Source organism: Vicugna pacos, chromosome 20, assembly GCF_048564905.1.
Source record: "Vicugna pacos chromosome 20, VicPac4, whole genome shotgun sequence".
Classification (NCBI taxonomy): Eukaryota; Metazoa; Chordata; class Mammalia; order Artiodactyla; family Camelidae; genus Vicugna; species Vicugna pacos.
The window spans coordinates 40,990,019-41,003,207 of NC_133006.1; the positions used below are offsets into that span (position 1 = coordinate 40,990,019).

General features: G+C 44.6%; 1 protein-coding gene across 5 annotated transcripts in view; it reads right to left on the bottom strand.

Annotated features, from left to right (window-relative positions):
• FARS2 (phenylalanyl-tRNA synthetase 2, mitochondrial) overlaps window positions 1–13,189 on the bottom strand; it is a 281,140-nt gene that overhangs the window by 239,494 nt on the left and 28,457 nt on the right. For 4 of the 5 annotated variants that reach the window (XM_072945735.1, XM_072945733.1, XM_072945737.1 and 1 more), the window contains exons 3-4: window positions 12,185–12,344; window positions 5,791–5,922 (exon numbers count right to left, since the gene is read on the bottom strand). In XM_072945735.1, the coding sequence (XP_072801836.1) occupies window positions 5,791–5,922; window positions 12,185–12,344 (292 nt within the window). The remainder of the gene's footprint in view (window positions 1–5,790; window positions 5,923–12,184; window positions 12,345–13,189) is intronic. The other variant, XM_015234686.3, reaches the window with a different exon arrangement.

Below are 13,189 nucleotides of genomic sequence, written 5' to 3' on the forward strand. Positions count from 1 at the left end.
TACCAGAAACGATAGCAGAAGTCTTCCACATTGAAGGGGAAAAGTACCAGAAGGGATCTTGGATCCTCAGGAATGAAAGAGCAGGAGAAATGACAAATGGCTAGTTAAATACAAAAGAAGACTCTTTTCCTCTTAAGTCCTTTAAAATGCATTTGACTATTTAAGGCAAAAAATTTAACACTGAATGATGCCGTTTTCAATGTATGTAGACATAATACATATAATTATAAGAACATAAAGGTAACTGAGAAGGGGGGTAAGCAAGGCTAGAATAGGTACTTCAGTGTAAATAAAACAGATTTTGAGAAAAAGAGAATTACCAGAGATAAGGCTGGATATTTCACAATAAAGAGGAAATTCATGCAGAAGACATAACAGCTATAAAAGTGCCTGCATTTACGATGCATGTATGTATAATATATATAATGTAAAATGTATAATAGTATAACTTCAAAAATCACGAAGAAAATTTAATAGAACAAAAAAAGCAAAATAGACAAGTCCACATTCATAGTCTAAAATTTTAACACTCTCCTCTGAGAGACTGACAGAACACTAAGACCAAGAAAATCAGTAGACACAGAAAATCAGCTGAACACTATTCAATTACATTGACCTATTTTGCGTTTATAGAACACTCTGCTCCCAGGTTGCTTCTCCAGAGAAATGGAAACGTGTGCACACAAAGACTTTCATACAAATATTCATAGCAGCCTTATTTAGAATAGTCAAAACCTGGGAACAATCTAAATGTCCATCAGTAACAATAAGTGAACAGATAAACAAACTGGGGCATACCTACACAATGAGACAAACCTCAGCATAAAAAGGATAAATTGATACATTCAACTTTGGTTGACACACACAACAAATCTCAAAACCACTATGCCAAGGAAGGGAAGGAAGCAAAGTATAAAGAATATAGACTGTATGATTCCATTTATATGAAATTCTAGAGAATCCAAACTAAGCTATCATGACAGAGGTAGATCAGTGGTTGCCTGGAAAGCGGGGGGGGGGGGGCATTATTAAAAGAGCACATGGAAACATTGGTTTGTGATGATAATGTTTATTATCTTGATTATGATGACAGTTTTGTGGGTATATTCATCTGTCGAAAATGAATCACACTGTACACTTTAAATATATACAGCTCACTTACTTTAATTATACCCACCCCCCAAAATTGGGGAAAATACTCAGCCTATCCTAAAGACAGAGTTTTTGAAGCATGGACTGAGTACAGGTAATTCATAAGAATTATCCAGAGTATTTGTTTAAAATATACATCTCGGTCCCCATTTCACACCTACAGAATCTGATGCCCTATGAGCTGCATTTTAAATAAGCTCTCCAGAAAATTACTAGGCACACATCCGAGAACCACTGTTTAAGACCCAGTTCAAATGCCACGAGGATCCTCTCTGATGCCTCCACTGGGCTCAACGATGGACAGAGTTGCCTCTTCCCGTAACCCAAGGCTGCATCTCATGAATGGCACCAGAGCTGCCATGCTTTTACAGTCTTGTCTTCCATACGACACTCCAAGTTTTACAGGGAGAAGTCAGATCTTATCGTTCTGTCTTGCTCTGTCTAGCACCATGCCTTATGCAGAAATGATGCTAAGTATATGCACGGCATGTCCACCTGATAACACGGTGCTGGTACAGTCTTGGTCCATCTTAGATCAATCACACTGAATGACGTAAGTGTGGGCAGAGGCTGCAGAGACTGGCTACCAAAGAGAGGAAGAGACTGGAAACAGATTTACACTTAGACAAGAGAAGCAGCATAAGGTATGCCAGCTGGGCATCCAAGCAAAGATGAAGTGCATAACCCCTTGCAAACAGGAACCTAACTTATTCTGCGATGCACATTGCAAATACCCATACCACCCATATTCCATCCCGGGTGTAACCAGGACAAGGGCTTGGCACGATCCTCTCCAATCCCTGCCTCCTCCCCGTTCTGCCCACCATACCTCTGTTAGAAACACTTGCCACATGGCGCGGCAATCATTTATTTTTATGCTTGTGTGTGCTGTGCTATTTTCAAAGGCAAGGACAATGCTTATTCGTTTTTCTATAGGCTTAGAAGGAACTGAGGAAATATTTGACAAACGAATGAACAACAACAAAAATGATTATTTAAAACTAGAAACTGCTCATGTACATATCTATAAAGTTTTCCCTAAAGAGGCAAGTTTTTAATTTTAATGATGAGGTAAAGGAAGGCGGTTCCATTTTCAAAGTTATTTTCCACCGTGGAGCCTTTCTGCTCCCTGGCCTCTGAACAATCTTCTAAATTTCACAGGGGCTCAATAAATGGTACATTCCCTCCTGGCACGACGACACCCACAGTCACCCTGGGGAGAGACGTGCACGCTCTGAGGACAACCTGGGAAGAACTGGGCAGCCTGAGTCAGCCCAGTGGGAAATACATGCGTCACGTCTGGAGACATGATTCAGTGCTGCTCTCAGAACACCTCCTCAAGGAAAAGCCAATCCAGTCATCATGACGACAGTCACCATCCACGTCACAATCACTAAATGCAAGGCGTTGAAAGCCCGGTGAAGGCACTACAACTGAAGGAAAAAGAAACACAGCCAAATTCTAGAAGCTGTCCAAGAGCCTCACCCTGGTCTGTGCACAGACACACACATACGCCTTAGTCAACTTAAATGTGTGAAAAAGCATTTCCACGGCCTGTGCAAGTTAGCAGTCTCATCTCATGCTTTCAATTGAGTGCACTCTGTCACAGAGATGACACTCACGGGGGCAGAGCCCTTCTGCCGGGAACAAATACCACCACCACAAATAAATTCTGTTTGCTGTTGTTGCATTTGGTGCCAGTTCTTCGTTCTTTGTTAGGCGGAAAAACTTATTTGTCAGGAATTTCTGGCCGTTTTAAAACTGCATTTCAAAAATGTGCAATTTACTACAATTACTAGCAGGACATAGTCGTTACTTATTGGAAAGATGTGGGCGAAGTCGCACTGCCAGCCATTGGATTCTGACCACCTTCCTGAGGCTGTGTCACACGGGGATAATAACAGCGTCACCCAGAGCCCTGTCATCAGGGCTCAACAAGAGAAGCATCCAGAACACTCAGTGAGATGCTGACACGCAGTCAGGGCTCAGCTAGCGTCACTCACGCTCCATCAGCCTCTCCAGCCGCCAGCAATTTCAGCATTTCCCTGCACTTCTGTAAGAACCATAAAGATGGAGGCTCTACAACCACCAGTTTTACCATTTCTTGGAAGCTCTATTTAAAAAGGCAGAGGAAGGGAGGGGAGAAAACGAGGGAGGAAAGACAGCAAGAATGGCAAACTGACCCGGAGCGACCAAGCGCACACTGCCAGCCTTCCTCCATGCCGCGGGACCTCGGAAAACAGAAACTGAGCTGTACTTGCAAACTGTGTCTGTGTTTAGTGGCTGCCAGGCACACAGTTTAAGAATTTTAACTACAGATGTCAAAACGCACTCGAGCCTGAGAACACGGAGCAAAACTCTGTCATAATAACTTCAAGTTCAAACAGCAAAGCCCACACAGATTTTCTTTTATAAAACCATCTCTTCTTTTCTTTGGTCTCTCTCTCTTGCAAGGTATTTAATTTAAATTTTCTAGGTATCATTTCCCAACAAACGAAAGCACATCCTACCACCGCGGTGAATCTCCTAGAAATATTTGCATCTTAGATGTCTTCTTTTTTTCCCTTCTTTTTCTTTTTCCCACTTTGCCATTTCCTCCAAGAATACCTGACACGGCTGATCCAACGGTGGAACAGCGGTCTCATTAACGTGCAATAATGACTTGGAAACCTGTTTCAGATAACTATATTCAGCCAATTACTGTGCGAACAAACCTCATAAAAACCCGTCAAGGACATTGGAAATGTACAAGGAAGCACAATTCCGAGCAACAATTGACACGTAACTGATCCTCCCCCGATCTGCTTTCTGAGTCTAGCCCCTCACACCACAGCTCCTGGGAGGAAGGCTTGGATTCCTTCAAATCTTTTGTCTAAAAAACAAAAACCACAGACATAGCTGGAGTTAGCGCCCATCCAAGAAGACATGAAATCTCACATAATTGCTCCCAGGATTTTGTGTTTCCTATTAAGAGGCATATACATCTCTTAGGCTGATTTTCCTGTTTCTTACGACTCTTAATTTTCTTTCCTCCTCTAAAATCAATCCAGAACCATAGGTACTAAGATGACGAACATCAAAGAAGTAATGCAGTTCCCAGTGTTAGAAACGGTTTCTGTGACACGCAGGGCAGCCTCTGTTTAAATCTCTCCGATTAAGGGGACTCTCTGTTAATAAATGGTTCTAACCATTTGAAAAAAAAATTTTAATAACACTAGAGATTAATTTTTACTGAATGTTTATTAAGTGTCAGACCTTGTGCTTACTGATAAGCGCGCTCCATGCGTCAAAGGCACCTCAGCTAATCCTCGTGAAGAAATTCTGAGGGAGGCGCAGCTGTGCTCATCTCCGCCACGGGAGGACCGCGACGCGCGGGCGGTAGACAGCCGGCCTGAAGACACAGCCGTCATCCCGCAGGACACCTGGTGCTCCGGGCGCTCGGCCCGGGCCTCCCGGCTTCGACTCACAGGCCCAGGGCTTGCTCGGCAGAGCAGAGAGGAATCTGTGAGCCAACTGCGTCCAGCCCCGCGGACGGAGGCCCCCGAAGAGGACGAAGGGAGGCCAGGCCTCCGCCCGCCCAGCCCGGGCAGCACGAACTCCCGCATCGCACAGCCGCCGCGGCTCGGGTCTCACCGCTCCCTCCTTCTCCGACCCCGTGACCTCACCCGTGGTCCATCCACCTCTCTCAGTCCCCAAGAGCAACAGCTCTTCTCCACTGTGCCGGACGAGGCCCCGCGACCAACCCTGAGCCAGAGCCAGCGCCCTCCTAGGCCCAGAGCACGACCTTCTACAAGAGGCGGGGCGGGGGGAGCGGGGGGGCGGCGCGAGCACAGCCCCATCAGTTGCCCTGCGCTTATTACTGCTGCGGCAGCGAGCCCCTGCTCAAACACCGCATCGCAGCCGGCCTCCCATGGAGGATGTCAACTGTGAACATGTTTAAAATTAAATTCAAAGAGACTTTTGTTAAAAAAAAAAACTCACAGCTCTGAAATTAAGTTTAGAAATAATCATTTTAATTAAGCCACGGTCCTGCAAAGAAGAGCTGGAACGATCTTCCTCAAGTACCTGTGAGTACCGGTAGATTCAATCAGGGACCCCATTTTCTGACTCACCCCAGTCCCGCGGCACGGCCAACACTGAGCACGGCAAACACCCAGACACCACAGGCCTAAGCATTTCTCAACTGTGTTTTTGGCGTATTTATGACATTTCTACTGAATCAGGGGCACTGTTCCAAACACACTAAGAACAGAAAAGGATTACACGCTGGCTTCGTTCTTAAAGAGTCTGGAAGACAAACTGCTCTCCTGGGGCAGGCATCAGACACCTGTGGACAGTTACAAAGCCACAGATCCACACGTACCAAATCACCAAGTACAAACCCAACCCCTAGTGCCGACAAGGAAGCCCTCCAAAACCAAGAAGCCTTTGCAAGATGAGACGGGGGAGACTGCGTTCTTCCAGAGCAAGGAGCCAAGGAAAAGTCTGCAGGGCAATGCAAGGAGAGAGAGCCTGTGAGGGACTTCCGGGGGGGGGGGGGAATGTAAATGTGTATGCAAATTAGTATGCAAATAACATTAACTGGGAAGAGAGTGCTCTTTCAGAGAGCCTGCAAATAAATGCTGGATTCTTTTCTACCTGAATTTACCAGTTGTTGCTCCATCACCCCACAGCCAAGAACTTCTAGCCATTTTCCGTGGAAGTTGATCTCCATCTCGAAGGAAGGATGAGTGAAAGGAAAGTAGCAGTCCACCCATCTAATGTCCAGTCCTGCAGATGCGCCAGAGAAAAACAACACAGAGAGTCAGAGGCAGTCTTCCCTTCCCCGTGATCAAATCTGCCCTTTGGCTAATGACACCAATTACTATATTCTGAGTCAAATAAATAGCAAACAAATTAATTTGCAACACTTTAGAGGGAGGCAATAAATCTTAAAACGTGTGAAAAACTGGACATGTCTTTTCCAATAAGAAAAACACTTCGTGCAGTTCCAGGACCCTCTGAAACCAAATCAATCACCTGTCAAATCCCTGCAACCACCTGGCGGAGGAAAAAATTAGGTCAAGATCATGGGCAAGCAGGTAATTCTGCCAGTTTCTATAAGTGAAAGTGACATCTTTTTAGAGTTAAAGAACTATTTTTACTATATTGTCCTTCAAACTTACATTTCAACATTATGACTAATTTAAGATCAGCTTACTAACTTTCACTTCCATAAACAGATATATTAACTTTTATTAAGTTTTAAGAGCTAGTAAAAAGCTAAATAAAATAAGATCAGCTAAATTTAAGCAATCCATTTAAGAAGTCAAAACGTATTTCCTGCAGATAAACGATCGGTATACTTACAACCAAGACAAATAAAAAAAAGGACACGGTAAACAGGATGCACTTGTCAGTGAGCGATCATACACATGGCACTTGTGAACAATGATGTTGTTACTTAACAAACGAAAAGACTAACAAATTCAAAACAACTAAAGCCTGCAAAGAACAGCAGTCACTAAAAGAAGCGAAGCGAGATTAGAAGGTCCCCCAGTAGCCAGATGCCCACTGTGAGGAGCACCCAAAGAGTGGGCCCTGGGCAAGCCATCCACGGTCCCTCCCCACCTTCCTTCCACTTGTGTAACTAACTTTCTCTTCTGTCAGGGAACACTCCTGACTCCCTTCCTCCATGGTAACATGCCCCTGTGGGCTTAAAATATCATTTTCTCACCCATGTCTATCTGCATTTTACATCTTGTTGTGGGAGGGTATAGCTCAGAGGTAGAGTGTGTGCTTAGCACGCACAAGGTCCTGGGTTCAATTCCCGGTACCTCTGTTATAAACAAACAAACAAACCTAATTACTTCCCCACAGCCAAAAAAAAGAAAAAAAAAACTTGTGGAAATCAGAATGTGAAATGAATAAAAACAACAACAAACATTGCTTCCATTTATTGAGCATTTACTACGCCTCTGTCAGCCTACTTCACAGATAGGGGAAAAAAATCTCTTAGGTCAAATCAGACAACACTAGACAGCCCAAAAGAGCGGATTTAAAGATTATTACAGTACCGTGCCTAAACACTTTTTAAATCTGATTCAATTTTAGGACCAAAAGAGAACTAACAACTCTAAACTTAATTCTCAATCGCTTTCGCTTCATTTATATTAATAGGGATTTGTGGGCAGAGGAAAACATCAAAAGAAATGGAAGACACGAGACATTCACGCTACAGAGCCCTGCAAGGTAAGGATCACATGCAGGTCCCTGTGGAGGTGGGGTTGACAAGTTATTTTGGGAGAATCAACACCTGTGGAAGGAAGAGGTTGGGCCAGAGGGAGGTCAACCAACTGCAATTAGACCCAAAAAAACCTTAACTCACCAGAGCTCTGGAGCTCACACAGCCCATCAGGACTGCCCCACAGAGGGTGGGGGACAGTGGGGCGGGGTGAGGGGCAGTCGGGGGTGAGCCGTGGGCCGAAATGCCGGACCTTGATATTCCTGCCACCACCAGTCCTGGGATGTGGGCAGCCCTAGGAAAGGCATGTCCTTGGCCAAGGAGGCTGCCCACAGCGGAGGCTATCCCAAGGGAGCTGACGGCTGCAGCCACTTGCACTCGCGACAGCCCGGTCCCGGGAGGGACGCTCGGAGCGCATCTCAGTGACACCCACGAGACTGTTCTGCTCGTAAACAGAAGAGAAGGGACATGACTTGCCCACAGCACCATATCTGGACAGCAGGGGAAAATCAAAATCTGTTTCTCCTTCAGACTTGTTCTCCTAAACTGTGCAACGAAGCCAACGCTTTCTAAACAGAAATCCCAGTGTTCACCAAGGAGATGGTACTGAAGACAGCTGTAAACCCCGAAGGACAGAAAGTAAAGCTAAAGCACAGGAAACCCGAAGCCCCACCTGAGTTGCCCTGAAAGAAACGATCTGCTAAATACGGCCCCAAAATTGAAGGGAAACCAACCAAGAAATGATAAAAAAAAAAAGACAGTGAAATTCCACAAGCACAAAAGCTCTCCAAATGTGATTTTATTTCTTTCCAATTCCAAACTGATAACCTCTCTTCTAACAGCCTTAGGGTGCTAGTGCAATTGAAATGTTAGCAGGAAATAATAAACTGCTTTGGAGAGGGGAAGAGGGAAAAAAACAGACAACCCTGAAACTAAAGCAGCTGTAATAACAACAAATTGCCACGAGGAAACAGTGTGTTCTAATTTTGAATTTTGCTTTTCAAGAACAAAGGAATACAACACTAATCATTTAAAAGAGCAAAAAGCTCAGACCATAAAAACAAACATAAAAAGAGTTGCGGAATAATTCTGAGGCAGCTCCTATTCATTAGCTAATTAAAGAAAGCCTGAATTTGAAGTTTCTAAGTGAGCTTTGGTACCTAACATGTAAATGAGGCAGAGGGTACAGTTCAGTGGTCAAACACCTGCTTAGCATGCGTGAGGCCCTGGGTTCAATCCCAGGTACCTCTGCTAAATAAGTAAGTAAATAAACCTAATTATCTCCCCACCAAAAAAATTAAAAAATAAATAAGGTGCAAGTAACTGTGATGCAGCAGGCAGGGCTCTGCCCTGAGCTGGGGACAGGGAGAGTCGGGGGGCCCACCTAGTGAGAGACCCCTTTTACCACCACAGCTTTTGTGGGCCTCACAGTCCCTGAAATATTATTAAAATGACTTCTCTCCTTTCAGAAGCGCTAACCTGGGCTTGGAAGTCAAACCGACAGGGCTGAAACCAGGCCTCAAGTGCTCCCAGCGTGTGATGGTCACATGGTTCCTTCATCTAAAAATGAAGATTCTAATAACCGTATCTCGCAGACGCAGCTCAGAACAGGAATAGCGAATCCTGACAGCCTGCTCAGAGCAGCCTCTGACACCGTTACTTCCTCTCACTATCACTATCACTGCAGTGGCTGCTGTCACTCTAAGGGACATCCAGATTGCTGGTACCCAGACAGGCTGACTGAGACATTTTTCAGCAACTAGCACCTTCCCTCCCCCAGCCAAATGCAACAATTAAGTGACCCTCTGAAATGCCCGAAGTAGGAGCAGGGCGCTGCCCCTCAGAGTGAGGAAGAAACAGCCGAGTCCGAGGGCGCAGTGAAGACTCAGCGTGGGCACGGGGACAGCACTCAGCTCGTTTCCTACAACACAGCCCCTCACCCTTGACGTTCCCAGAAAGGGCCTGGTTGGGGCACCTCCCGACCCTGCCTGCACCTCCCCTGAGAAGCATGTTAGCAGATGAAACAAACGTACAAACGCCCCTCCAGCGACAGCTGCCTTAGCAGTACATGCAGCTCAGGCGCCCAGGGCTGGGCAAGGCTGCGTGGCTAAGGCGTCTCTGAAGATTCAGGGGACATTTGGCTACTGTGTGAATGGGGTGAAACACGATCTCACCGCTGGAAGGAAAGAAAAAATACAAGGCTTTTTTCACAGACAAGACTTCAGTGCATAGAAACAAGATGTGTTCTCCGAGCAGTAAATCATCTGATGATAAAACGTGCAGCAAGACATACATAAGAAGGGCTCTAAAGCAACCTCCTTCATGTTTCGACAACGGGAAAATGCAGGAACCCTGAATCTCTCTGTGAAGAGAAACACTGTCTCCCTCAGATACAGAACCCCTCTACCCTCACCTGCCTCGAAAATGGCCTGAACAGCACCATCCATCTCCCCGTGCCCGTGTTAACCGGATTATCACCGCTAAAAAGATCACAATTCCTTTCTTTTATCACGAAAGTAAAGAGAGGCTGGCTATAATAGGATTTTCCCATCAGCCATCTCCATCTGAAACCTGTTTCACGATTACATTATACCATTTTAATATGAAATATTCCAAACCAAGAGACAGAAATAGGAAAGAGCCAACATCCATGCGCCCACTATTCAGTTTCATCAAATCACAACATTTTGTCATATTTAACTTCCTATCTTCTTTGGTTTAGTAGATCACTATGAACACTTGAAAGCCTGGTTCGTACCTCCTCCCTAACACCATTCTCTGCCTCCTAGGAAAAGATACTGGCATGAAGCTGAGGTGCTCTTTCTAAAACTGTATGTATATAAAGAATGTATGTAATCATTCAGCGGTTTCTTAAATATTACATGAACTGTGCGTTTGACAGCACAGCGGTCAAGATCATCAAACAAATCTCACTGAAACGGGGAAGCTGAGGCTCAAAGACTGGAATGAGAATCCTTTCGAACACACGTTTGAGTTCGCACCTAAGCAGGGGAAATCGGAGGTATGAGAAGGCGGAGGCGAATGAGGAGTCAGTGACGACAGGACTGAGACTCGACGTCAGGCCAGCACCGTGCACTACATCCTGTTTGTCTTTGCCAACACTTAACGAATGTTAGCTTTTTACATTTCTTCACGCATGAAGAGTGACAAAGGATGGCTCAGATGGTTTCTGTTTGCTTTCCCTGATTAATAATGAGGGCGAGCATCTTTTCACACATTCTTGAGTCACGCCAGCTACATCATCCGTCTCCTCCGTGTGCACCCATCTCTCTCGATTTCTGCTTGTTTACTTGGAGGAGCTCTTTACACATCAATGTTTATGTGACATACGACTACTCTCCTATCAGAAGGGCTAAAATTAAGATGACTGACCACACCACGTGTGGGTGAAGATGAAGAGCACGTGGAATTTTCATACACCACTGGACGGAATGTACAATGGGACAAACACTTCAGGAAACAGTTTAGCTATTTCTTAGCAAGTTAAAATTCACCTGCCATACAATTTAGCCAATGCATTCCTAGGCATTGACCAAAGAGAAATGAAAGCATACGTCCGTATAATGACTTGTCCACGAACATGCACAGAAGTTTTACCTGTAACATCAAGAAACTGGAGACAACCCAAATGGCGATCACTGGATGGATGGACAGACAAACTATGACCTGGATGCTGCTAAAAAGGAACGAATTACTGATATACATTGCAATGTGGATGGACCTTAGAATAATTATATTAAGTGAAATAAGCTGGGGAAAAAAAAAAGAGCACACATTATAGGATCTCATTTATATACATCTAGAAGGCAAAGTAAACAACAGTGACAGAAAGCAGGTCACTGGGGCCTGGGGTGAGCAGGCGCAGGGAGAAGCAAGGACAGCTTACAAGGCACGGGGGAAACTTTGTGGGGTGATGGACACGTTTATTAGCTTGACGCCGCTAGTGGTTTCACACGTGTACGCTATGTCAAAAGTTACAAAACTGTGTAAATGTGTTGCTTACTGCATGTCAATTTAGTAGATTGTACACTTCAAATATGTATAGTTTGTTTGATGTCAATTATACCTCAATAAAGTGGTTCTTTCAAAAAAAAAAAACTCACAAGAATAAGAGAATAAAAGATAACCCTAACCACCCAGGGCTTCTGTCTTCCAAGCGTTTTTAAAATCTAGGCCACAATTAAGGAAAACCTCTTTACTTTCTTTTTACATCTTTCTAAAAACAAAGCAGTGTCTTAAGCAAGTTAGAAATAGTTGGAGGAGGACATTACAGACAAAAAAACTTCTTGGAGCAATAATGGAGGACAAGTGACTAACGTGAGAACCCAGGTCTCCAAATGATTGCTTTTCCTCCAGGAGATGGGCTGCTAAGATTTTGCTGTTGGCAGTAGTAATCAGCATGTTAATATGTAAAACCTTACACCGGGCCCCCTCCCACGGTGACAAATCTTGCCCCATGGACCTGTCTGACCTAATGATGATACAGTAACACTCCCACTCTGACCAGCCTGCACACTTTCTTCCCATTGATGATACTGACCTCAGTCCATTATCATTCTTATCAAAGGCTGTAATCATTTTTCCTTCTCTAGCTAATTCCATTTTCATAGCCTCCATCTCTTCAAATGGAATGAACCAGGAAATCCCTAAATTCTACCACACTGAGGACTGAAACCATGAAGCCACAACTTAGACCAAAAATCTAGGCACAAGTAGGCTTAATGACTTCAGGAAGGTGGTAACTGTTGAATACGCAAGCCCCGGAAGACAAAGGCATTCAGTACCTACCATCTCCAAAAAGATGGGTCATGAGCCCGGTAAGTGTCTGCTTAAGATCAAACTCAACGAGCTTCGTGGCCTCCATGGTGTGCGTCTCTTGTTTATAGGCAGAGCGAGAACTCTGTTCAAAAAGCTGCAGGCTTTCTCCATCCTTCACGCCAGCAAATAACTGTAAACCAAGAAGAATGAGATAAATAAATTAAAATAGTATCCTGACCAGTCTATACCAAAAAACATAATATGGAAATAAAACTCAGTGAACCTTACAGTCAGCAAACATACTGAAGTTAAGACGCGTTTGGTACCTACTTTGAACAAAGCACTATGCTACAAGCAGTGGGGAACCTTTAGGAAACTAAAAGACACCATTCTCATCTTTGCTGTCTCTCTGTTTTCCTTTGGCACTCATTCACCTGCAGTCACTTCCTCACAAGAGACATTATCCTCCATGCTAGCGGAAATATCAGTGAATCAGGTCTCCAGTGTCCTTGCAGTGTGACCCTAGACTAGGGAAGGAGGGACAGTCTAGGAACGAAGTCCTCCTAGGCTGGGAACACACTGGCCTTGGCTGCCCTGTAATTCCAAAGGCCAGACAAGGCTTAAACGTGTTTCTGTACTTATTCCCCAATAAACCCCAAAAAGTGATGTGGGAGCCAAGCCTTGGGAAACAGTATGTAAAGGGGGAATAATGACAATAAATTAACAGACTTTATGATCATTAAATAAAATAATGCATGAAAAGCATGGAGTACCTGGCACATCGTGGTGGCAAAATACATTTTCCTCATTGTTGTCACAATTGTTATTACTAAACACAGCTGTTGTAAATCAGAGGCTGCTGTGGGTTTTTTGGGGAGGAAGGGGTAGGTTTACTGATTGACTGATTGACTGACTGACTGATTGATTGGAGGTGCTGGGGATTGAACCCACGACCCCATGCATGCTAAGCAGGCGCTCTGCCCCTGAGCTGCACCTTCCCCCCAGAGGCTGTTGTTACAGTGTCCCCATCTGGAA